The following is a 25,670-nucleotide window of genomic DNA, read 5'->3' as shown; positions in this document are numbered from 1 at the left end:
AATTAGGAAGGGTATTGGCTTTAAGATTAATAGATATGCCAGTATTTTTACTGCTGAAGCCGTCGCTATTCTTTTTGCTTTAAAGCATATTAAGAAACAAAATCAACTTAATAAGAAGTGGGTAATAGTTAGTGATAGTATGAGTGTGTTAAAAAGTTTGTCAAATAACAAAATGAGTGCTAACATCAATTACATCATTTTTGCTATAAAGGAATTGTGGTTCGAACTATGTTTAATCGATATTAAAGTGGATTTCGTTTGGGTCCCGTCCCATATAGGAGTAGCAGGAAACGAAAGCGCTGATTTTCTAGCTAGAACTATCATTAATATATCCGATCTATCCCTATATCCTGATTGCAAAGATCTAGACATTAACATACCATATACAGATATAATAAGTAATCTAAAACAGCGTATGACTCTTCTTTGGGGAAGATATTGGTACAATTGTACAGAAGTTGAAAATAAGGCTCATTCGTATACTTTGTTAGATAATCCCGTTAATAGCACACCCTGGTTTTGTAAGTTTAAAAATAACGCTCACAGAAAGTTCTATACTACAATAACACGAATGCGTATTGGTCACTATCGATTGAATTTTCATCTTCATCGCAAAAAAATTGTCTCCTCTCCTTTTTGTGACCATTGTAATAAGCAACAAGATCAGTCTCTGGATCACATCTTTTTTGATTGTTCGTCCTTTGGCATACAGCGCCTTGTGCTGATGGATGAGCTACTGGAAATATATGGTGCACCCAATATAATCCCGCTCTCAGTAATAGATCTATTAAAGGACACATCAACTTATATGTCCTTGTATAAATTTGTATGTAGTACTGTAAATACATTGTAATTTGTAGATACATACGTTGTAAATTTGTTTATAATTATGTAAATACGTTATAACTTGTACATATACAACTAGTAATAGCATAGCGCAATTCGCGAACTGAACAGATAATGTAAATAGGTAGGTATTATTCTAAAAAGTTATGCAAATTACACTGGATTTGACTTTAAGAAAAGGGGAAAATTATTAGAGACTATATTACTGGATTTGGACTTACTAAAAGGAAAATATGGAAAATATTCTTTAGAGAATTATACATTAACGGAAATGGTAAAATAACTGATGACTTTAAGACTGGATTGGATTTGATGAAAGAAACTACTATAAATATTCGCTATCGAATATACATAATTGGAAAAGGAAAATGGAAATAATGTAAGATGAAATGAGAAAACTGGATTGGACTTTTTGTAAAACAAAATAGTGAAAATAATAAATACCAAAGAAATGAAAATACTAACGACAAGGCAGTAAGGCCCCTGGCTATAGCCTGTTCGAAAGAACGAATTAATATAAAAAAAAAAAAAAATCATAAATTGAAATCCCATAGTAAATAATAAATTATTTTATGATTTTTGAGGTAACTGTAAGAACGGAGAAATGAGAACATATTTACTCTAAGCTCTAAAGACTAACGAGGAGAAGAATGAGTGTTGTGACTAATTATAGCAAAGGTTCAAGGGTAATTAAATGTAAAAGTTGTTAAACTGAAAGTGAAATACTTTGTAACAGTAAAATATTATTAAACTGGCGACCCTCTCGTCCCTGCGTTCTCTCGAACTCTGTGGGAAATGTTTGAATCTGAATTGCTTCTGATCCCGACCACCTAGAAAACCAAACAAACGATTTTATCATCAAGACCTTTCCAACTATATATAGAGGACTGTGTTCCTTTTGTTGTTGCTGACGAATAAAATTCCATACGCTGTCTTTGTGAATTATTTATTTATATAGATATTGTCTATATTAAAAAAACTACATACTTTTAAAGAGTAAAGTAAACATTGTGACATTCCCAAATCCCAAACGAAATGGATTCTCTACAATACAGATTGGACTCATACTCTGAGAAAATTCGGCTAGGGTTTTCAGACTTACAGCATGTAATGTATTTTCTTTATTGTTACTTTTGTGTGGGTTTTATGTTTTATTTATCAAAGAATTAGAATGTTTTCAGAATCAAGAATTTGTCGATATGACATTAGCAGCTGATGGACATCTGGTTAAAGTCCATAAGAATATTGTTGCATGTGTTAGTCCATTTATAAAGGCATTGATCAGATCTGCTTCAAATAATCATCCAATAATTTTTTTAAGTGTAAGTAGTTTGTTTTTTTTTAAATGCTCAGAATGTAATAAAACTGAATGTTGTATTCCCCAAACTATGGGCTAGAATAGCCTCAGTGATATATTTTATAATTGAGGCAATACAACTAATTTCTTTTGATGATTAAAAATTATTTACTATTCATGTTATGTGGACTAAGATATCTCCTGACAATAATGGTCATATATTTTTATTGCAGAACATCAGCTATAAAGTACTATGTTACATAGTTGAGTATATATACACAGGAGAAATAAAAGTGCCACTTGATGAGGTTCAATCCTTTCTGAATGCTGCTGCAGACTTACATTTAATAGGACTTGAAGGCTATGGACAAGTAAAAAAAAAAATATTTTATTTTGATATATTTTAGTATTAACTTCAAATTAAGTAATTATGAATTATTTTCTTATTAAGTCATCAACTATGAGGAAGTTAATAAAAATTATTAATAAAGTTACATTAACTTTCACAGAAACCTTCATCACAACCTACTCAAATTACACAGGATCAAATAAATGCCACCCAGTAAGAATAACTAACTTTATAAATGCATGATATGATGCCAATGCTCTCATAGAAAAAAGTTTATTTCATAAATATGTATGTTTAAGCTGCAACAATATAGAGGCTACTGGAGAAAATTTGTGTAGTCAGGATTCCAACTTGTTTAGTATAAATATTCTTAACACCAATGCCATAGATGTTAACCAAGTGGAAAATGTATCAAAAGAATATGTAGCGACAACAGAATGCAACAAAGCCTATACAGTCAACAGTGATGCAATTATTGTGCAAAGCAGTGATTCAATTAAAAATAATGGTAAGTATGGTAACTCAAAACAAAAATTTTAACCATTAAAATAAGACATGACTAAAAAGTAGGCAATAATAAGTAATTACTTTGCAAATGTTTATTGAACCTAACATAAACTTCAATTGAATGTTCAGTATAAATACAAATTTGGCCAAGGTTAAGATTTTCTTGTTAGCAATATGTCCTGTCTTATATTATATGCATTGATTTTAATTTATGCTAGATACAAAAATTGATGAGACAAGCATTTTTCCATCTAATCTAAAAACCTTCTCTCATTAGGACATTATCCACCTTATAGTCGGCTAATAAATTAATTTGTATTATAATATTGTGTATTTTATATATTTCAAATGTGTCAAATGTGGGGCAAACATCAAACAGCCTTGGAATCAATAAATATAAATTTATTAGCTGAATCAAATTGTTGCACCCAGCTCGTTATAATTTTTTTTGAGCACTGTATCCTGTCTTATTTCATGGTCAGTTCTTTAAGAAGGTCTTCAACTGTCTCTTATGCTTTTAGAATTATACAATATGGGAAATATACCTGATGAACACACACCTACAGCAGAACAGAATACAGCCCCAACAATCTACAGAGTTATAAATGAAGCAAATATAAATACTGTTGAAGAGAACAATGCTATAAATACTAGTAAGTATTAATACCTCTTTTGCACAGTTGCAGCCTACAGGAGGCCTTTGTCCAAAGAGGTACACAGATGGATGTCGAGGCAGAAGACTAGTTTGCCCTGTACTTTCCCCGGGGCGTAAAAAGAATAGGGGAGTCCCAGGCCCATGGGTGTCGTTAGAGGCGACTAAGGGCTTTTTAGTCGGAGAGTTCACGCGTCTTATGAGGTCAGCACAATCGGGCCAGACTCGTCTGGGTCAATTACCACACTCGCACAGAATACCGGCGTGAAGTAGCGGCCTAGTGCCGCTATGTTTCGCATAGGTTAGTGTCGAGGACCGGAGGCCATCCCCCCCCCCCCCCCCCCCCCCTATTTAACGTACCCCGGGTACAAAATTGAGCACAATTTTTTGCCCCATGCTGTCGCCGTCTCGGCAATTTTGAGGGTAGGGACCTGTCTACTCTCTGGCTCGGCGTAGATTTAGAGGACCGCGTCCGTATCTATGCGTGTGTGTTATATTAGGTCTCATGGGCTGCGTTCAAGCGGCAATTGACGACGTGCTTGCACAGATCCCCTCCGCTGAAATCGTAGTCTTGGGTGATTTCAACGGGCACAATGCCGAATGGCTTGGATCACGTACCACAGACTACGCAGGGCGATCTGTGCATAATTTTGCATTGGCGTATGGTTTGTCCCAATTGGTTGAGTCACTAACGCGGCTCCCGGATGTGGATAGCTACATGCCGTCCTTATTAGATCTTCTGCTGACTACAACTACATCCCGATGGTTACCAAGTCTTTGTCGACGCCCCTCTCGGAACGTCCGACCATTGCCTGGTCAGGAGTGTAGTGCCTATCCGACGCCAACGTCAGACCACCAGCGACCCGCCGTGTTTGGCACTACAAGTCAGCAGATTGGGATAGGATGCGTTCCTTTTTTGCATCCTACCCGTGGGGCAAGGTTTGTTTCCCATCGGATGATCCTAGTGCCTGCGCCGTTGCAGTAGCCGATGTGATACTGCAGAGCATGGATATTTTTATACCAAGCTCTGTAGTACCGATCGGTGGCAGATCACAGCCCTGGTTCGATGCGTCAGTTAAAGCAGCATCTGACTGCAAAAAACAGGCGTATCGAACTTGGGTTGCGGCGCTGGGCACAAAGGATCCGAATTGCAAAGTTCTTAAGAGGAAATATAACCGTGCCTCCAGATTGTTTAAGCGGCAAATCGCCCGTGTGAAGTCTATGCACGTCGTCAAAATCGGCGAGCAGCTTTCCAGTTACCCGACCGGAACACGCAAGTTCTGGTCGTTGTCGAAAGCTGCTCTTGGTAACTTCAACCAGCCGTCCATGCCGCCGTTGCAGATGAGGAATGCAGCCCTGGCCCATACGGCAAAAGAGAAAGCCGAGCTCCTGTGCGCTCTTTTCGCCTCCAACTCAACTCTTGGCGACAACGGAAAAACACCGCCGACCATCCCGCGGTGTCAGAGCTCTATGCCTGAAGTAAAGTTCAGACAGAAAACTGTTAGGCGAGCTCTGTTTTCGTTGGACGTCAGGAAGTCGAGCGGGCCGGATGGCATTTCTCCAATCGTGCTTTGAACGTGTGCCCCTGAGTTGACGCCGGTGCTAACGCGTTTATTCCGGCACTCTTATTCCAAAGGCGTAGTCCCTGACTCATGGAAGTCAGCCCTTGTCCATCCGATCCAAAAAAAAGGAGACGGTTCGGATCCGGTGAACTACAGGCCTATTGCTATCACCTCCCTGCTCTCCAAAATCATGGAGAGCCGATAATTAGCCGTCAGCTTTTAGTATATCTAGAGGGTCACCAGTTGATCAACGACCGACAGTACGGCTTTCGCCATGGACGGTCGGCAGGTGATCTTCTGGTATACCTAATACATAGATGGGCGGCGGCTATTGAAAGCAAGGGGGAAGGCCAGGCAGTTAGCCTGGATATAGCGAAGGCCTTTGATCGTGTATGGCACAAGGCGCTCCTCTCAAAACTTCCATCATTTGGGCTTCCCGAGAGCGTGTGCAAGTGGACCTCCAGCTTCCTCACTGGGCGTAGCATACAGGTCGTCGTCGACGGATATTGCTCGAACCCGAAGCCCGTGAATGCTGGAGTGCCCCAAGGCTGTGTGCTATCTGCTACGCTGTTTCTTCTGCATATCAATGATATGTTGGACACCCCCAACATGCATTGCTATGCAGACGACAGCACTGGTGATGCCGTATACACGGGCCATGCAGGTCTATCTCGGGAAATCGTCGACCGGAGAAACTTGAGTCTTCTATCGAGTCCTCTCTCGAGAAGGTCGCGGAAGGGGGTAAATTGAACCCTGTCCAATTTAACCCCCAGAAGTTTGCGCGTTTACCACTCAAAAAACACCATTTGTCGTATCACCGCTCTTCGAGAACACTTCTCTTAAAGCCGCGCCTAGTATCGGAATACTGGGTCTCGAAATCTCGAGCGATTGCCAATTCCGTGGCCATCTGGAGGGCAAAGCCAAATTGGCTTCGAAGAAGCTGGGCGTCATCAATAGAGCACGGCAATACTTCAAGCCGGCCCACATTCTAGCGCTCTACAAAGCGCAGGTCCGGCTACACATGGAGTATTGCTGGTCTGGCGCACCCCAGTATCTGCTCGATCCATTTGACCGAATGCAACGTAGAGCAGCTCGAATTGTCGGGGACTCAGTGCTCTGTGAACGGCTGGATCTCTTGGCGTTGCGTAGAGACGTCGCTTCATTGTGTCTTTTACCGCATTTATCACGGGGAGTGTTCCGAAGAGCTGTTTAACCTGATTCCTGCCGCCGAATTCCACCTTCGCACGACACGCCACAAGGATATCATCCCCACCATCTGGATGTGTGGCGGTCCTCCACAGTGCGGTTTTCAAGGAGCTTTCTCCCTCGTACTACAAAGCTGTGGAATGAGCTTCCTTGTGCGGTGTTTCCGGGACGATACGACATGGGTACCTTCAAAAAAAGCGTGTACCCCTTCCTTAAAGGCCGGCAACGCTCTTGTGATTCCTCTGGTGTTGCAAGACAATGTGGACGGCGGTGATCACTTAACACCAGGTGACCCGTACGCTCGTTTGTCCTCCTATTCCATAAAAAAAAAGTTGAAGCTTAACTTTATATTTTATTCTTTTGTTTCTGTCTGAGTAAAAGGCAAATAAAACCTTATTAATACCTTTATTTTCTTTTAGAATATTCAGGTGTTATAACAATAAGCTCAGCAGGTGTGTTGACTTGATACAGAAATAAGTGTTTTTAAGCTTCAAAAAATTGTAACAAATAAACAGACACAAGAAAAAATTTAATATCTTTATGTGTGATATGAGCTACTGGCCTATGATTTTTGGGTTCATTTGTGTATATATAAATAGTTATAACTATAATAAATAAAACTATATCTTTTTATTTTCCTAAGTGTTAAAATATTTGGCTTATATCATTTGCTTGATTTAGGAGTCTATTCTCACACCCTATTTAAACTAATATAAATCCTCTTAATTTACTGCCTGTGTGTTTGTCTGTCAGCAGATATTATCACAACAGCCGTAATAGTTATAAAGATAAATAAAAGTGAAATTGCTGCAGTCAAAATAAAATTTTGATCATGCCTTCATACATTTCTGTAAAAGGGTCTTGATTAACCTTGATAGACAATTACGTCTATCAAGTATAAGTTAGATTACCTATGTAAGAATTGCTTTTTTATTACAAAATATCCTGAAATCAAATATTGAATAAATAGAAACAATAAGTTAATGGTTTAATTATTATATTATACATATTAATATTTTTAATTTTATTTTCACTAATAACTTGTTACATTCATTGACTTGTTAGTTACCTGCTCTGATTTGTTTTACCATAGGTTTTTAAAGACCTAGGTCTATAACTTATCTCCAGCATTATAACCACAGTACTGATAGAGTACCTGCATATATCTTTAAACGAGCAATTCTTGTATATCTATATATATTCTGAATCTCGGAAACGGCTCCATCGATTTTCATAAAATTTAGTATACAGGGTATTTCGGGGACGATAAATCGATCTAGCTAGGTTACAATTTAAAAAAAAATGTAGTTTTATCCGTGTTTTAATGAGAAACAGCTACAATACAATTAGAATACAAAGGTTAATTTCGCCACTATATTTGTGTATCTGAGCTGGGACATTGGGTGATCCGAAGAGCAGAAGAGCCTGGTTCGAATCCAGATGTCCCATTAGTTTTTGTTTTGTTCAAGTTTTGTACATTCTTAAAAATCCGAGCAAGGCTCGGTCATCCGGATATTGGCTATATAATATACATTATATGCAGTTTAATGCTAAACTGAATGAGTAAAATAAGTTAAACCACTCCAATTGATTACAGATTCTAAACCACAACAATACTCGGTGTCAATAAGAGGATCTCTACAGATAATCTTAAATCACTACATATATCACCTGCACCACCAAGCTTATCGAGGTGTCAAACGCAGATGGAGGTGTATTGACTACCGTAGGAAACGTTGTAAAGCCTACATTGATACTCTAGAGGAAGCCATTATTGAAAGGTAATTTCATATCTTTGTGTTTTGTTTGAAAACAAATGAACCTTGAATATTACTTTATGAATTATTGATATTGATTTTATATTAAATAATTATTATACACCCACAAACACAAACAGAAACTTGTTATGCCTACTACTCGGTTGGGTCGAGTTAGTAAGTCTTTTGTTGGGCGATGTATATGCTTCTACAATATGATTGGGATCATACTGTAGAAGAAAATGTACAAAACAAATGTGTTACGAAATTTAAAGGAATTGTTAAAAAACGTTTGTGTGGGAAAGGTTTTTATAGCATAAACGATTTTCTTAATGACACCACGGACTGGGAATAAAGCGAACACCCTCAGGCTCTTTAATTATAAATGTTTATTGTACGATCCATATTTTATATAAAAAAAAAAGCCCGCTGAGTTTCTTGCGCCCATTCTTCTCAGGTCTGAGGCAGTCTCTTTTGAATGGGTGGTAGTTTATGACGTTCAATAAGTGATTTTAAATCCTATTTTGAATAAAAATATTTGAATTTGAATTGGACCAGTTGCTCTGGACTGGAAGTACTGGAGAGAATTGAAGTAGGCCTTTGCCAATAGGCACTTTGAAGGCATCTTATAAATGTTTTATGTTAAAATTGGAACCTCTAGCTACCAATTTTGCATCTAGTTTAAATCATTTATCTTCATCGTCATCATATATCATCTACATAGAGCCTCTTGCTGTGAGGCAACGCATAAAAACAGGCCAGGTTTATTACCTTAATGTGACAGGCTACGTCTTACACTCGTGATACTTGCTTGTGGTCCTCAAAATAGAAGATAACAGTTCGCCACTTTTTTTTGACGTGAGTTAATTTTCTAAGTGTTTTACTCACACCAGCGAAATTTTATTTAATGAGTGTAAATATCCGCATAAGAATGTATGATTAAAAACTAAAAATGTTTGGAAGATGGTGGCAAACTTGCAAGAGGCTAATAGACGCTTCAAAGCCGTCAGTCACCTTGTATCGAAAGGCAAATAGTATTTTATTCGATTAACTCGTGTTACACATTTAAATAAAACACGTTTAAAGGATAAAAACGCGTGTAATTGGAACTGTGTTTTTTCATCTGCAGTCCCCCTGAAAACGAGATCTGGAAAGGTCTTGAAACGTCAGGTTTTAAATATGGATTGCAATGACCCTTAACATGCTTTACTTTTTTACTGGTGAAGTAGATGAAAAAAAACTCGCGCGTGATTCACTGCTCGCTCTTGAGTCCTTAATAATAAATTCTTTATTTTGCTAGAAAACATATTGTAACAATGGGTGTAAATAGTTTTAATGTATCAATGTTATCGGCCATTTCTGGCATGCAAAATTATAATGAACAAAATTCTAGTTATTATTATAATTGATTTCACATGTACAGACTCTATATTTCAAGCACTTAGGTCAATTGAAATTATAATTATTATTTTTAAATGTCATTATTTAAAGACTAGAATTAATATATATTTTAAAGTCAATTTAATTTAACCTAATGTGTCAACATTTCATTTATGGAATAAAAACATTTATCTATAAGCCATGTAAAAAGATCCTTTTTAAATCGTTGGACGGGTAATACGCGTAAGCTTGGAGGAAGTTTATTAAATATTTTTATACACATGACATAGCTACATTTTTCGTAGGATGCATTATGAAATTTGTGTGCAATCACCAGTCTGTCACCGTTTCTTGTGTTTCTCGGATAAATATCTCTTGCTTTTGTAAATAAATGGTCATGTTGTTTGACAAAGATACATATTTCGTATATATACATACAGGGAAATGGAAAAATACGTAATTCTTTAAACAGTGGTTCACACGAATCTAAGTAAAAAGCTCTGGCTCCTTACTGGCTGGCCTACTGTGTAGGGCCTAGGGACCGCCGCGCGTACTTACGATTTTGATACACTACACGACGAGTGAGAGAGGCCTGACACGGTCAGTGGTTTTCCCCGTGATATCTACATAGGAGATTTGTATCATGTCATAGATATGTAAAACAAACGTGTATGGTACCTATAGCGCACAGCCTTCTGAAACTTCTGCGTACATCCTTAGATACTACTATCAACGTCTGAGTCTGATAGTATGTACTCCTGATTTCGACGTGATACAATTTGGCAGTTATAATTACAAGATCAAAAACAGGCTTGCATTTTATGCAATATTATGTTATATTATATATATAATAATAATAATATTGACACACTTTTCACACAAATTATCTTGCCCCAAGTTAAGCATATATAGCCTGTGTTATGGGTTACAAGATAATGATATATTTAATACAATATACTTACTTAAACATACATAAATACATTTAAACATCCATATTCATTATATAAATGTTATATTAATATTATTAAAGGCCGGCAACGCTCTTGTGATTCCTCTGGTGTTGCAAGAGAATGTGGGCGGCGGTGATCACTTAACACCAGGTGACCCGTACGCTCGTTTGTCCTCCTGTTCCATAAAAAAAAAATATGTATTATATTGCTGTTTATGTTATATGCCTTGTCGTTGGCGAATTTTTTATTTAAATGTAATGTAAATTATTGTCTCGAACAGTGGGTCACAAAATTGCTCGAGGGGTAAAGATATTTTGTCACAAATGAAAATAAAATGTTTGCATAAAATTAAATAAATATTTACTTATCATAATTATCCATCTGTCATTTTTGCCAATTTTTTTTATAAACAATTCAAATTAAATTTACACTCTCCTTGCCTTTTTAGACAAGCAGCAAAAGTATATATTAATTTTTGCTTATGCACGTCGGGGGCCTCGTATAATTGATACATACCAGCAGATACGGCGGTTGCTATGCCCCTGGTCTCAAACAAAAAATAATTTACACTTTTTTGATTCTTTTAAACCTCAAGATATCTAATCACCCAATTTACATACATTTGATAAAATAGAAGGTAAGAATGTTATGTACTCGATCTTGCATATATTTTGTTATTTTTTTTTTACAGAAAAAATGTACACAACCATCCCCATCATGACAGTAAAATACTGTATAAAGTTCAACGAAATCAATTATATGAATCTATACGAAGTATACCTAAAAGGTATCAAAAAGATGGCGAGCAAAGTATGGAGGAAGACAGTAGTTAATTAAATAGATATCATTGATCATAAATTAAACATTTTTTCCCAAAGTGTGTTTTTATAAATTTTTGATAGATCTGGCAACTCGCCAGTGAAACTAATACGCCATATACACAAGGGGTGAACCCTTGCAAATACATCTTCAATATGTAGTGTCGGTAAATTCTCATATCAACGTAAGTAGACAGATATGCCTATATAGTTTGGAACGTTCACCATCTTGGTTGTATGGAAGTCTCATAATAAACGTCAAATAAGCACTGTTTCGTCTCATATGTACTGTACTCTACGGTTGATCAAAATGTAAGTATAATTCAGGCCATGGTACTGACTACATTTATACAATGTTTATAGGTTTAAATATTTATTATTAACTATGGTGGAACCAGAGTGGGTCCGTATTTTATTGTTCTACACACTTAAAATTGCACTTTATCTTACTTACTTACTTAATTGAACTCTAAAGCAGCCTCTCGATGTTGCCGACCTTACAATCATGAATAGCTGGTAATGATACGGCGCGGGCCATCGCCTAGGTTAGTCAAGCTCATCTCTAGATCAGAGAGACGAGCTTTTCTTTATAAGGTAAATAGGTCCCGGCAAAAGGCCATGATGAAATAAAATAAAAAAAAGTTGAAAACGAAAGTTCTTAATGCATTATCATTCACGTCCGTATACATTAAAAAATCACACACATACGAGGTATAATTACATTATACCAGAGGCTTCTTTGCACAGGATGCCGGCTAGATTTTGGGTAAAACAACGGCGGCCATTTCTGCCGTGAAGCAGTAATGTATAAACATTGCTGTGTTTCGGTCTGAAGGGCGCCGTAGCTAGTGAAATTACTGGGCAAATAAGTAACATATAAATATAATAATAAAAATATAATATAAATAAGTACATAACATCTTATGTCTCTGTCAAGCTGACGAGCGCAATTGTAGTGCCGCTCAGAATTTTTGTGTTTTTCAAGAATCCTGAGAAGCACTGCAATGTTATGGGCAGGGCGTATCAATTACGATCAGCTGAATGTCCTGCTCGTCTCGTCTCTTATTTTCATAAAAAAAACATGATTTTATTTATCACCATTAATATACACGCGTGTTAAAGATTCAAAGATGTTAGATTAACCATTTGGAATATAACTATATTACTATGGAGACTATTCATTAAAGTGTAGGAAGTCTTGACAGTAGTTACCAAGATAATACAACGGCCGTTTTCAATAACGTATCTCGAGTTACGGATACATTGCTGTCACCGTTTAATGACAAGATCTTATCTATCCATAGTTATAGTCCAATGCTTTATGTCGATAGGTTATTGAAATGTAAGTTAGCGTAAAAGGATAGATTTGTCTTACCTCTAGTAAGTTAAACTAAGGATAGATAGGTTATTGAAAACGGCTGTAAGAGACATTCACGGCCGTTCCCAATATACAGTCAATCTCTGGTTGTGGCCTAATTGAGATAAAAATCGTAGCTATCGTTGACTTTTCTGTCTCAATAAACTTATCGACGCTAACTCAAGGTGAGTTAGCGTCGATAAGTCCGTACACGCTGTCTCTCAATGGGAGGACGTATAGCTTACCAGCGATAGAAGTTTGTATGGAAAATGCAATTCACGCGTTTCATAATAAGGCGATAAGATTAACTTATCGGGTATATTGGGACAGCTTCAGATTATTGACAGCTAATTACCGAGAGTAGAATTTATCTCTATCTGTAGATAGTATATTGGGAACGGACGTTAGACAATAACTTCACCTTATTTTAAGATATCGGTATATACGCTACGTAAAAATTACCTCAGTTTTTTTCCCCAAATGCGCCCAAGTCTAGGTTAAGGGAAATAAATCAATTGTAGGTAACCCTATATAACCTGACAGCTACACGTTTGCGTACTTTTTCCATTGGAGAAGCTTTATCAATATAATTAGCTCTATTCAACTTAATATCAATCTTATATTCAAAACTTAGTTATACATTTCATGTATCCATGGTAGGTATTAAATTTGAATCAATTAGTATTCAGTGACACACATCTTTTACTGGCTAATTAAGAGTAAGCTCTTAATAAATTGCAATTAAATACTGCTTCTGTTTCCAGTTATTGAATATTGGATCTATTTTATCTGGAGGAATGATATTTATTAAATCCTGTAGTAAGTATCATAAAAACTTATCTACCTGCATTTAGTCTCCTAAATGTGCAAATCATTTTCAAAATCAGTACAAAGAACAAACCTAATTCATCAGAATGCCCTTATTGTGATAATAAATTCATTTATTAGATGATACATCTTACGTAAGTACAAATAAAATATTTATTATTTATAAAAATCACTTATTCCTCATGCCATGTAAAACAATATACTTTTATTTACCACGAACGTTTTTTTTTCGATTCAAATTCGAGAAAAAGTAGAGCTCGTAAGAAGAACATACAAAAAACTCAACGGCCACTCTTTTCAATCAATCAATAGAGTATTTTACAATTGGTAAGTTATCAATAAAACTACAACAGATGGCATTAAATATAAAAATAATACATTTAATTAACAAAATAATAGTTTTTTTTAATTGTTCATCAATCATTATTTATTGGAAGATGATTTTTCTCTAATAATTTCCTTTGATTTAGTCTTTGATGTGTTTCAACATCCACCAGCGTCTCGTACACGGTATTGTTTTTAATCTTTGATATAATCTTCTTGTCATGGAACGAGTGGCAGTGCGGATTGATTCTGAAAAGCAAAGAGTATAATAATATATAGGGAAAAGAGAGCACTCTCTACGCATTATGAGCTGTCTATTTGAAAACTAGCGCCATCTGGAGATTGGCCCCGAAAATAACTATACACATAGGCTGCACTAAAAGTATCGGGAATGGAATATTTCCACTGTTCCTGTCATATTAAAATCATTTTAATTGAAAACTCCTTGGTTTTAAAAATCGAATACCATTTATTTATTTAAAAAAAGATTCTCGATCCTGTCACAAGGTCTTTCCAAACTTCTTTAGTCGTTGAGAAAATGGAATTGACTTGAGAAAATTCTAGAGCGATGATTTATTATGAAATTCGAAGTGGTTTAACACAAAAACAGTGTGTTGACCGGATGATTTCTGCATTTGGTGATGAAGCCCCATCCAAAACCACAATTTATCGCTGGTTTGCTGAATTTCAACGTGGACGTGTCAAGCTCAGTGATGATCCCCGTCAAGGTCGTCCAAAAACTGCAGTCACCAAAGAAAACGTTGATGCTGTGCGTAAGCTGAGTGAGGAAGATCGACATGTGACATACCGCGAAATTCAGGCAACGTTAGACATTGGCATGAGTCAAATACAAATAATCTTGCATGAACAATTAGGTGTAAAAAAGTTGTTTTCCCGATGGATACCGCATTTGCTCCGTGAAGAGCAAAAAGCGGATCGCGTTACTTGGTGCGTCAGAACTCTCGAAAGATTCCACGCAGGATCCTTTGCAGCAGATCCTTTTCCAGCATTTCAATGCTGTATACAACATCGTATCAGGTGAACGAATACGCGTTAGAACACGAAACAAAAACCAGTCACGAGTTTGGGTGTTAGAAAATGAGTTAGAGCCAATAAAAACTGTTCGTTCACGGAGTGTTGCAAAAAAATGGTGGCCACGTTTGTCTCCAAAACCGGCCATGTTGCGACTATTCCTCTTGAGAGACAAAGAATCGGTTAATGCAGAATGGTCTGCTAGCATTTGTTTGCCACAGGTCGTTTCTGAACTCCGTAAAGAGAACTGCAACCGCCACATCATCCTCCATCACGACAATGCGAGTTCTCACACCGCGCACAGAACAAAAGAGTTTTTAGAGCAAGAAAACATAGAATTATTAGAGCATCCGCCGTACAGCCCCGACATAAGCCCTAATGATTTCTATACTTTCCCTAAAATAAGGAATAAATTGCGTGGTCAGAGATTTTCATCACCTGAAGAAGCTGTGGACACCTACAAAACGGCCATTTTGGAGACCCCAACTTCCGAATGGAATGGTTGCTTCAATGATTGCTTCCATCGTATGGAAAAATGTGTCAAATTTCGCGGAGAATACTTCGAAAGGCAATAAATACATTTTTAAATAGTAATGTTGTGTCACTTCCTTGATTCCCGAAATTTACAGTGCCGCCCTCGTATCAGCTCGAAATGATAAAATTCATTTTTAATGTTGTGACGCAATTAAATAACTAATTTTACTTTTTATTGTAGGTATTGCAATTATTATTATAATAAATGTTGACATTGCGCGTAGAGTTAGTTATTTAATTTTGTCACAACAAAGAACATAAAGGATAGATTTTGTAGTGTCAATATTCAAAATGGAACACGAGAGCTACATACATGCGCAAACGCTAGAAGTAGCCGCCATTTTATGACGAGTGGTCACTGACACAAATAAAGAAAAGTTGAAAGGTTTCAAAGCGAGTGACAGCTGACAAGGGTTTCATTTTCGGGCCAACTAACAGATGGCACTATAGTCTTCTGTAAACGTCACTTTAAGGCGTCTGTCCCACCCCTGCTGAAAAGTTTAAAAATCATTTTTACTTAATGTTTCCATCGTATCTACAGACTTCAGATTGCTAAAAAGAGCACAAATATTATAATATATATATAAAGCCAGTGTCCTGGTGGTTGTTTCCGGTGAACACCTAAACTAATGAACGGATTTTAATGGGGATTACTTCATGCAATGCAGTTTTGTCCAACTTGAGTGATAGGATAGTTATAATTTCGATTTGGGAACCATAATTATTTTTATTTCCAATATTTGTTTTGTATGGACATAGTTTCTTTGAGAGAGTTTATTGATGCACGGTTTGACAATTATGCTATGAAACAATTACACTATAACAACAGGGAGCATATTATTTTACGAAATAATTCTTGATGTTATGAAATATTATTGACAAATTCATAAAAACAGTATTTTATTTATTATGTACAGTAAGTACGTCTGTCGTGTTGTATTATAAATGGCATGTGACTTGAAAGTAGGTAGGTAATTCTCTGTTATTAGTAAAAACAATAAATGAAATCAAAATATTTTATTTATCCATTATTAACATGAGAGTTGAACAAGACATACCAAGAGTTTTGAACCGTACATCAAACGGTTCCTTCATTTGGTAAGAGCGCTCCGACGGAACCCGGAAAAGGTCGCGGGTTCGAGTCCCGCATTGTTCATAAATTTTGGTTACAAATTTAATTTTTATATTTATCAATTATTTAGTACCCAGTGCTAATGACTTTGGCATTATCCTTACAAAGTTTCGTAATAAACTAGTTTACTATAAAATTTAAAAATTGTCTCTTTACTCTTTAATGTACTATGGACAAAATTAAATAGTGACCCACCTTATTAAGGTCATTTTCCTAGTCATAATAAACAAGTAGGTCATAATAAAGGTCAAAATAATAAAAACATGCCATGCGAAATGATTAGCAGTTAGCTAGTAATACTTTTGATAACTACCCTCCTATAAACGAACATACCAAACAAGTATGTTGTGTTATAACATTACGATTACACTAAAGAAATCAAATTATATTTAAAATGTTACAGTTTTTCTGTAAGGAATTTTTAATAGTTAAACATAAAAGATAATGTACATAAGTGTTTCTTCACCTATGTCTGATCTAAGTATGTTTGATATGAATAAATAATTTATAAGTATAATAAATAAAAAAACAAAAATTAATCATATCACTGTGACATATTTCCTGATTACCTTTTGACAACAGTGTTTCCATCTGTCACCAATCCAGCCAAACATCTTTGACGTTGATAGTTAACACAGCGCCATCGTTTAAGTCTGGAGCTATTCTTCGACTGCAGGTTGTAGATGTAGCGATTTAATATAACTTGGATATAACCTCGGATTGACACAGTGTATTGAAGTTTTGATGTTTTTACTGAAATGAAAAGATGCTGCTGTCAGCGGTCACTTTAGAACAGGGTTTCCCAATTTTTTACCCTATGTGCCTTTTTTATCGTGTGGAAACCCCCACGGGCCGTTACCCCACCGGGGGTGCGGTGGTGTGTCAGTATCGGTCCAATTAAAACCACCCGGTGTACCATACCGCGCCTTAGTATGAGTCTGGGAACGACGTTATTGACACATCCGGTACAGGACCTGACGCCTGCCCACAAGACCGCGGGCACCACCTTCTCTATATACTCTCAATCAGGCCGCGTCCAGATACATGCGGATTTACCCAACGTTATATAAAAATACTACGCCCCCCTAGGAGCTTGGATGGGAAATCAAAATAAGAATATTAAACAAACAATGAAAATATAAATATGCGTGAGTTTGTTTTTATTAAATTGACAAGTAGGAGAGAAGTTAGAAGAATTTAGTGAGAAGCGTCGTGTTGTGATGTGTCGCTAAGATTGCATCTATTAATTGCTTACCATTTCAATAAAATCTTATATACAGCTGAAGCCACTGAATTTTATATTCAAATTCAAATATTTTTGTTCAAAACATGATGTGACATCACTTATTGACAGTCAAAAACTACCACCCATTCCAAAAAGAATGCCTCTTGAGGAGAAGGGGCGCATCAAACTCAATGGGGTTTTTCTTTTCATCAAAAAATATGTTTACAAAGTAATAGTTGTACTATTAAACTTATTATTTAATAGCCTGAGGGCAGTCGCTCCATTCCCAATCACCAATCAAGTTATAGTAACCTTTACACCACACAAATTTTCAAGTAATATCAATATACCACATCTTAATAAGTTTCACTCCAAAAATTACGCTCAGGCTGAGATGAGAGGGTATAGATACGCGTGGCCCCCTTTTGCGCGGTGCCCGTAGCAAGTGCTACGCCGGGCAGGGTGTGATACGCCCTGAGGTGGCTCTCTTGCATATTAAAATTAACGAACAGAATTTCATTTATTACTAATGGAATACACGTGTAACACCAGCGTTAACCACGTACCTTTGAGCATCCTGTATTAAATACCAAAAACTTTTTAACTGTATAATAAACTAAGGCCACACTATAACGAGGAAATTGCAATGGGGCCCCATATTGAATAATTAGCGAATATACTCATTTCTGCAGCATATCCGGGTAAAAAAAATAGACAGTTAACTGATAATATAGATACGGCGCGACTAGTTTTGTTATTTTCATATCAATATGTCCTATGGTATTGGTTGGTACTCAGCGATTTGTATGACACTGTGTGTTAGTGTGCGTGCATTGCTCAAAATATAGGTAAAAAAAATCTAAACTCGATATTTTTCGACGTTTTCACTAGCTGTCATAGTCTATCTAGATTCTAGACGAATAAATGATCTGAGACATTTACAATCTAACAGACTTTATTTAATCACTCATAAAATTAATATGCGAACCAAAATAAAAAATTAGGTACCAAATATCATTTGATGTTTCTTAAACCAAGTTGGTGAATTATTAATGAACATGCAAGCGACTATGCCGGTGCTCGGTGACTTTTTTTTTTTTGGGATTTTATGGCCTGGTAACTAAGACCTTTAAGTAAAGACGGTGACAATAGGTTATTAACCGGAGCGAGAGTAACTTGACATTAGATTAGCCAATCAGATACCAATGCGTCTGTTGTCTATAAGTATCTTTCTATTTCTACAGGAACGATCTGCACTATAGTTTACCGTAGCAAACAATTACAGCAACGAGAATAGACAATTGCGGCGCAACCAATAAATTAGTAGGCATAATATTATAGTGTAAAGGTGGCACTTCACATGGCTATTTGTATTTGTATTTTTGGTATATTTGGCAAATAATTGCCATGTGTGGACAGTTTATTTGACAAAGTGTTGGCCTTATTTGCCTATTTGACAAATAAGGCCAATACCAAATACGCGTTACCGTGCGCTTGTCGGTTTTTCGAGGAATATCAAAGGGGTCAAATAGGCAAATAAGCAAATAAACCTTCCACACAATGGCCATATTTAGAATTTAGTGTCTGTAAACACCTTGCATTCTGCTTACAAATGTTTGTGTGTTTGTTATTTGACTGCCATGTGTGGGTTGTATGCCATGTATTTGCATGTTTGCCTGAACGTTATATATTTTGCCAAATACAACAAACACCCAATAGCGAACACAAATAGCCATGTGAAGTGCTACCATAACCAGATTTTATTGGTCAAACAATAACAAATGAAAGTTATTATGATATTTGATCTAGAAAGAAAATATATTATAAGCATCAATGTAGAATCATGAACAGTGTTAATGGATAACAAACTCACTTACATTCATCTTTTACAATTGCTTCATCACCGACATCATCATCTAAATCTGTCACCGGCATGTCTACATCCTCCTCATTCTCTATCGTAATACAGGAGTCATTTCTAAAGAAATATATTACAAAAATTATATATTAACAGATCCTGGATTCTATACAGGTCTTATTTATGACAAAAAGCCACAAGCACACCTTAGTAAGTGATATGCTCTAGTGCGGTGAGCTTCCTTGTACGGTGTTGCACTCCGTGAGTGCCGGCAGAAGTGAACAATTGAACATTAACGATGTGCATTTTTGAATATTTTGTAATGGTTAAGGTATAATTTGGCACGAATTGCTTTATTTATCAGTATAAAAGTACTATTTATTGCGCTATCGCAGGTATACAAAAATTACAATAATCTCTCAGTAAAATCAACTTTCATCCATAATTTCAACAACTGTCTTACGAATTTTCGTTCAGGTCACTGACGCGAGTTTAACGTTTTATACCTATCCCAAGAAAAGACTCAACGCCGGTATTCCAGGAGGACTCAAGATTCTGTCTCATAAGCCCAGTAGTGTCACCCTACCTACCTACGGCGCCCTTCAAATGGAAGCACAAGTTATGCATACTCATTACCGCTTGACAATAAAAAATGGCGCCGTTGCGCGTTGTGGGATTAATCTGTACGGTGTGATAAGAAACCTCCCACTAGTGAGATATGTGTAACGTTATTGGTAAGAATAAACTTAATAGCGTCATGTTCTGGCCAAATCACTACATATTATAAAACAACGTCCTCCGCCGCGTCTGTATGTCTGTCTGTTTGCGAGAAACTCAAAAACTACTGCACCGATTTTCATGCTGTTTTCACCAATGGATAAGTTTTATATACAAAATTTAATACAAGTTAACGATATTTGTTTGAGGTAACGGAAAAAAAATAAAGTGCCTGGGAGCTTTCAACGAAATCGCTGTCTAAAGCCCTTTGAGATACTACAAAATAATTTATGGTGGAATTGTGTATCTTATATAGGTCTACAGAAAAGTCCGCGCTGGCATGTATCTATCTCTTAAGAGTAACATTCTGCTATATCCATTTTAATACTTTAAAAATTGGCAATTATCAAGTGGATATAAAAAAGCTGTTCACACAAATACGATATTAATCCTTATCATTTTTTTACTACATCTTATAAAATATAATATATAAAATATCTTCATTTTTAACTCATTAACTTTTATTAGAACACATTTCCGATATCTTTAACTACATTATTTCCAAATACTTACATAATATTTCTTTTTCTATTGACATAACAGCGTCTGTCGGGTCAGCTACTTTAAAATAAATGGAAACAAATACAGATTAACAGAATAAAGTAAAAAAAATACTTTTTATATGAAAGCAATATGGCAAAATTTATATTAATTAACCACCTTGAGTAATTATTCATACTTAACACTAACAAAAAATGAATTTGTAACGAAACATTAAATTACCTACTTTTTATTGCCATTGTTGTAATGCTGTGTATATACCAACATATCTTAAATTGAAAATTTATATGTTTGAATGTTTGATAGTCAATCACACCAAACAGACTGAATGGATGCAATGTAATGTCAACGACGACAAAAATAATACACACTATGACCAGATTTCAGCTGCCCGAATATTGCTATTTACGAGGCACAACCCATTGGCAGACAGAGGAAAGCACAATGGAGTTTTAGGAGTAATAGGGTTCCCTTCAAGAACCGAAGTCTACAAAAGTAAAACATAATATTTTACAAAAACTTACTTAGTAGAGGATGTTATATTACAATCAGCTGAAACATCTTTTGTATTATATTCCTTTTCGCATGCCTACAAATGTTAAGAAGAAAAAGTTAAGTGTGGCTATTAATAAATGATAACAATAATGCACCGTTTTCAAGAAAATAACGAAAAAACTTCTAACCTAAAACGGGTAGGTAAATCACGTAAGTAAATAAAACCACCACCCCACCTTCGCACGACACGCAACAAGTTAGGATATCATCCTCACCATCTGGATGTGTGGCGGTCCTCCACAGTGCGGTTTTCTAGGAGCTTTCTTCCACGTACTACAAAGCTGTGGAATGAGCTTCCTTGTGCGGTGTTTCAGGGACGATACGACATGGGTACCTTCAAAAAAAGCGCGTATACCTTCCTTAAAAGCCGGCAACGCTCCTGTGATTCCTCTGGTGTTGCAAGAGATTGTGGGCGGCGGTGATCACTTAACAACAGGTGACCCGTACGCTCGTTTGTCCTCCTATTCCATTAAAAAAAAAACGTACATTAGCTCTGACATGGCGGTTGGAGGCTAAAAACTTGCTAATAACTGTAAATTGTAAATGAAAAACAGTCAAATGAAACGTAAAAAATAGTCTGGGACAGACTAAACGGCTGCATCAGAAATATTTTTATTTTTTAGACTAAAAAGGCTAGAACCCAGAGTTGTAAAGCCAGTATTAAACAATAATTATTTTTCTTTTATTTCCTATAATATTTATTCTGTTTTCCTATAATGTTTATTCCGTTTTTATCGTTGTTGCGTGAATGTTCCTGTGTTCTGTGTTTTTTTACGTGTTTTACCCGTTTAGAGGTTAGAATTTTTTTTCGTTATTTTCTTGCTAACTGTGAATTACCTTGTATTAAGATTAGCAGCACTATAATCGTGGACCAAAGCTCTATCAACTATAATTTATAAAAATTGGTAAAGGTTATGTTACAACAGTTAAAACAATGCAGACAGTAAATAAATAAAAGAAAATTAGAAAGGGCCCATTGAATATAAAAAATAAAAAGCCCATAACCACCAAAAACTAATGAATGTAATGATCATAGTCTTAAGAGTCATTATACATTTAGTAGCATTGTGTGTTTGTATAATTAATAGACAACATATAGATGCCCACCTGTTTATGAACATTACTTTGTAATACTCTGTCATTGCTATCAGGTAATACATTATTTATACTACTATTAGCCACACTGGGTTGTTTTATCATGCCACTACTTCCATCCTGCAAATTTAAAACAAGAATCTCTAATTATGAAATTAAATTGTTCTATTTTAATAAATTTATAAGCTTACTATAGTCGGAAATGTAATTCGAGATCAAAAAATATGTAAACAAAGAAATGTCACAATTCAGAGATTATCAACATTTTTCTAGGTAGTTTAATTAAAAAATTATTTTGATTTATGATACATAATACACAAATATAAAAAAACATATTATATACAAATGTCTTTATTTGATAATTGTTACCAAATATAAAATAGATAATTTAATAAGACCAGTCATACCTGTCACTACGGCCAAGATTTTTTGTAACATTATTTACGTTTTTCTTGTGTAGACAAGCCAAATGTTTAGAGCTTCTATTTTATTGCCAGTGTCAGTTTGCACAAAAAATTTACTTTTTAATTTTCGGATGTATTTTATGCTATATTACAAGGAGATAATGTTGTGTAATATTTATTTTTATGTATTTATGGTTACTTCACTTATAATTTTAAAATGATGTTTTTGTATATTTCGACACACATAATGGAAGGTTATTAATTTTAGTTGGCAAAATCATTGTTTTCATTTTTGAAAATTTCCGACTATAGAAATATATTTGATTTTTTTTTTATTAAAGAAAACTTACAATATTTTCTAGTCCTTTGACATGAAGTGATTTTGCAGCTTCTATAAATTGTGATAGGCTGTCTGGAGGAACTAACACTTCCCCTGTGTAAATGTACTCCAAGAGTAACATTAAGGTTGAATTTGACACATTCTGAAATAATACAATTGAATCAATGTTTCTGGATCATTATAATAATAATAATAATATTGACACACTTTTTACACAAATTATCTTGCCCCAAGTTAAGCATATATAGCCTGTGTTATGGGTTACAAGACAATCATATATTTAATACAATATGCTTACTTTAACATACATAAATTCATATAAACATACATAAATACATTTAAACATCCACAAACATCCATATTCATCATATAAATGCTTGCACCTACCGGGATTCGAACCTGGGACCTCTAGCTTAGTAGGTCGGGCCGCTAACCACTCGGCTATAACTATATTATACCTACGTATATCTATTATTTGTACATACAGGTGTCAAATCTGCTACAAATTTATTAAAGTTACAATTATTAAAGTAATCAAACTTAAAAACAAAAACGCATTCAGGTAAAAAAAGTGACACATGAATGTCAAAGTGATAAATTTTACAATTACTTTAGAAAAGTTGAGCTTGAATGAGAAGTTGCTAACTGAAACTTATTGTAATTCTTTTAAATCAATATTTATAGCTTCATTATTGTACTAAAATTATTTTGAATACAATCAATCATACTCAACTTACTTAAGTGAAAAAATCAAAATGTAAAACATTATAAAATCTGAAGTAAATAAAAAAAAGATATTATACAAATATTTGCACTATTTAAAGGAAATAAAGCTAGCGTCACATGTGGACGAGCCATCTCCTGCCTCCATCATATTTTAAGGTAGAAAGAATCATAAATCTAATTAACAGCTATTACACAATGAGTGATAAAAATTTAATATATATATATATATAATATGTTTTTAAATCCAAGCAATCCACAATATAGCAAGTAGGTGAAAAAAAGCATATAAAATATACATTTAAACAGTAGTTTTTTTTTACAGAAAAGGAGGACTAACACTTGTACAGGTCACCTGGTGTTAAGTGATCGCCGCCACCCACATTCTCTTGCAACACCAAAACAAACAACACTTCCCTTCTCTTCATTTGACCCAGAACAGCTGTATTATAACAATCCAGGCTAAAGATAAATGTGTTAAAAATTCAAGTGTCATTAAATTATGACAAACTGTATTCTACATTATCATTAAGTAAGTTTTTGTATACATTAAAGATATTAAGTATACAGAGATTATTTTTCATGTTATTGGCTTCTTCTTACACTATACAAGCTTTATTACAAATATTCTTGACCTTTTCAGTTATCTCTGATCCAATTCATGGTGGTTAGCCTAGGTTGAGCTTCACTGTATAAATTATTGCAGTCAATCTGATTTTTCCAACTCTTTCATACTATAAAACATGCACATTTCTAAATAGAATAGTAATTAATAACCAGTATTCTGTTAATTGTAACAATATTAAATGTTGACTGCAATTACTGGTACTTACATTGAGAAATATTACTGGATGTTGACAGGGTGCTGAAGATATTAGTGATTTTAGGTAGGGGCTTGATAATGCAACTAACAATTGGTGGACTTTTACGAAGTGACCGTCCGCTGCTAAAGTCATGTCTACGAACTCACCATTCTAAAGAATTAAAAATGATCTTAGGTACAAAATTGTGCGAAATGAATCTAGATAAAAAATACAATTATTATATTATTACTTTCTGCAAAGAGCAAAATCCCTCACATACGTTATTTGTATATGAATTCCACTGCAGAGCAAACTGAGAGGTCATTTTCAAAAATTGTACATATAGAGGAACCTATTTAATTTATTTTGTAAACATTTATGTTCACAGTTTACTAAACAGAAAACAAGCTTGAAGCAAGAGTGAAAAATGAAAATTCAAAATAAGATAGGTACACAAAGTTTCGTAAAGTAAATAAATAAATTGTAAAGACATCTGACATTGACGGTAAGACTTCTGCCACAGACTAAAATTACGGTTAGGAGCATAGATAATTAAATAGATAATTAAAATATAGATATATTAACCTTTCCGCATCGGCGCGCTCCGGATCTCGCTGTACACTGTAGATCGGCAAGCTTCCGGCATTTTCGCGGCATTTTCCCCGTGTGTATTATTTTACGTGTAGTTATAAAATGCTTATAACTAGGGTGATTTGAGTGACTGTCACTGAAAGCTATTGAAACAAGCTATAAGACCATGTATAAATTATTCATATTGTCTTTCTTTTTTATTTCACAAAGACTTTTCATTCGAAAAAAAGTGTAAAAATAGGTATATTTTAAAATAAATATTGTAAT

At 35.2% G+C, this 25,670-nt stretch overlaps 2 protein-coding genes across 6 annotated transcripts; one reads left to right on the top strand and one right to left on the bottom strand.

Annotated features, from left to right (window-relative positions):
* The first annotated feature begins 1,385 nt into the window (after nucleotides 1-1,385).
* LOC126965369 (modifier of mdg4-like) lies at nucleotides 1,386-11,383 on the top strand. 2 transcript variants are annotated; one of them, XM_050808920.1, is made up of 8 exons: nucleotides 1,386-1,953; nucleotides 2,028-2,168; nucleotides 2,377-2,514; nucleotides 2,653-2,705; nucleotides 2,792-3,000; nucleotides 3,521-3,652; nucleotides 8,017-8,200; nucleotides 11,198-11,383. In XM_050808920.1, exons 1-8 carry the CDS (start codon nucleotides 1,882-1,884, stop codon nucleotides 11,337-11,339), a joined length of 1,071 nt encoding a protein of 356 aa, XP_050664877.1. In that variant the 5' UTR covers nucleotides 1,386-1,881; the 3' UTR covers nucleotides 11,340-11,383. The 2 variants fall into 2 exon arrangements, with proteins under 2 accessions (XP_050664877.1, XP_050664878.1); XM_050808921.1 differs by having other exon boundaries at nucleotides 2,017-2,168.
* A 2,485-nt stretch (nucleotides 11,384-13,868) lies between these two features.
* LOC126965372 (protein abrupt-like) lies at nucleotides 13,869-25,280 on the bottom strand. Of its 4 annotated transcripts, none has more exons than XR_007729530.1 (9): nucleotides 25,063-25,280; nucleotides 24,843-24,983; nucleotides 23,297-23,428; nucleotides 22,555-22,662; nucleotides 21,417-21,481; nucleotides 20,905-20,952; nucleotides 19,634-19,734; nucleotides 17,101-17,284; nucleotides 13,869-14,082 (listed from the first exon to the last, which is right to left on the bottom strand). XR_007729530.1 is itself a non-coding variant. In XM_050808924.1 (8 exons), exons 1-8 carry the CDS (start codon nucleotides 25,135-25,137, stop codon nucleotides 13,926-13,928), a joined length of 963 nt encoding a protein of 320 aa, XP_050664881.1. In that variant the 5' UTR covers nucleotides 25,138-25,280; the 3' UTR covers nucleotides 13,869-13,925. The 4 variants fall into 4 exon arrangements, 1 of the variants encoding a protein (XP_050664881.1); XR_007729531.1 differs by having other exon boundaries at nucleotides 20,905-20,949; XR_007729532.1 differs by lacking the exon at nucleotides 21,417-21,481.
* Between the last annotated feature and the right edge of the window lie 390 nt (nucleotides 25,281-25,670).

Source organism: Leptidea sinapis, chromosome 7, assembly GCF_905404315.1.
Source record: "Leptidea sinapis chromosome 7, ilLepSina1.1, whole genome shotgun sequence".
Lineage (NCBI taxonomy): Eukaryota > Metazoa > Arthropoda > Insecta > Lepidoptera > Pieridae > Leptidea > Leptidea sinapis.
The sequence above is the reverse complement of the archived record's forward strand: the minus strand, read 5'-3'. Positions and strand labels throughout refer to the sequence as shown.

Bases quoted from the DNA above. Each gene is read 5' to 3' on its own strand.
- LOC126965372 (XM_050808924.1), bottom strand. From the start codon at position 25,137: ATGACCTCTCAGTTTGCTCTGCAGTGGAATTCATATACAAATAACGTA. The intron at 23,429-24,842 runs GTAAGTACCAGT...GTATTATTTCAG, and splicing joins ATCCAGTAATATTTCTCAAT to AATGTGTCAAATTCAACCTT. The intron at 17,285-19,633 runs GTAAGTGAGTTT...TTTTCATTTCAG, and splicing joins AGCAATTGTAAAAGATGAAT to TAAAAACATCAAAACTTCAA.
- LOC126965369 (XM_050808920.1), top strand. From the start codon at position 1,882: ATGGATTCTCTACAATACAGATTGGACTCATACTCTGAGAAAATTCGG. The intron at 3,001-3,520 runs GTAAGTATGGTA...TTATGCTTTTAG, and splicing joins TGATTCAATTAAAAATAATG to AATTATACAATATGGGAAAT. The intron at 3,653-8,016 runs GTAAGTATTAAT...AATTGATTACAG, and splicing joins GAACAATGCTATAAATACTA to ATTCTAAACCACAACAATAC.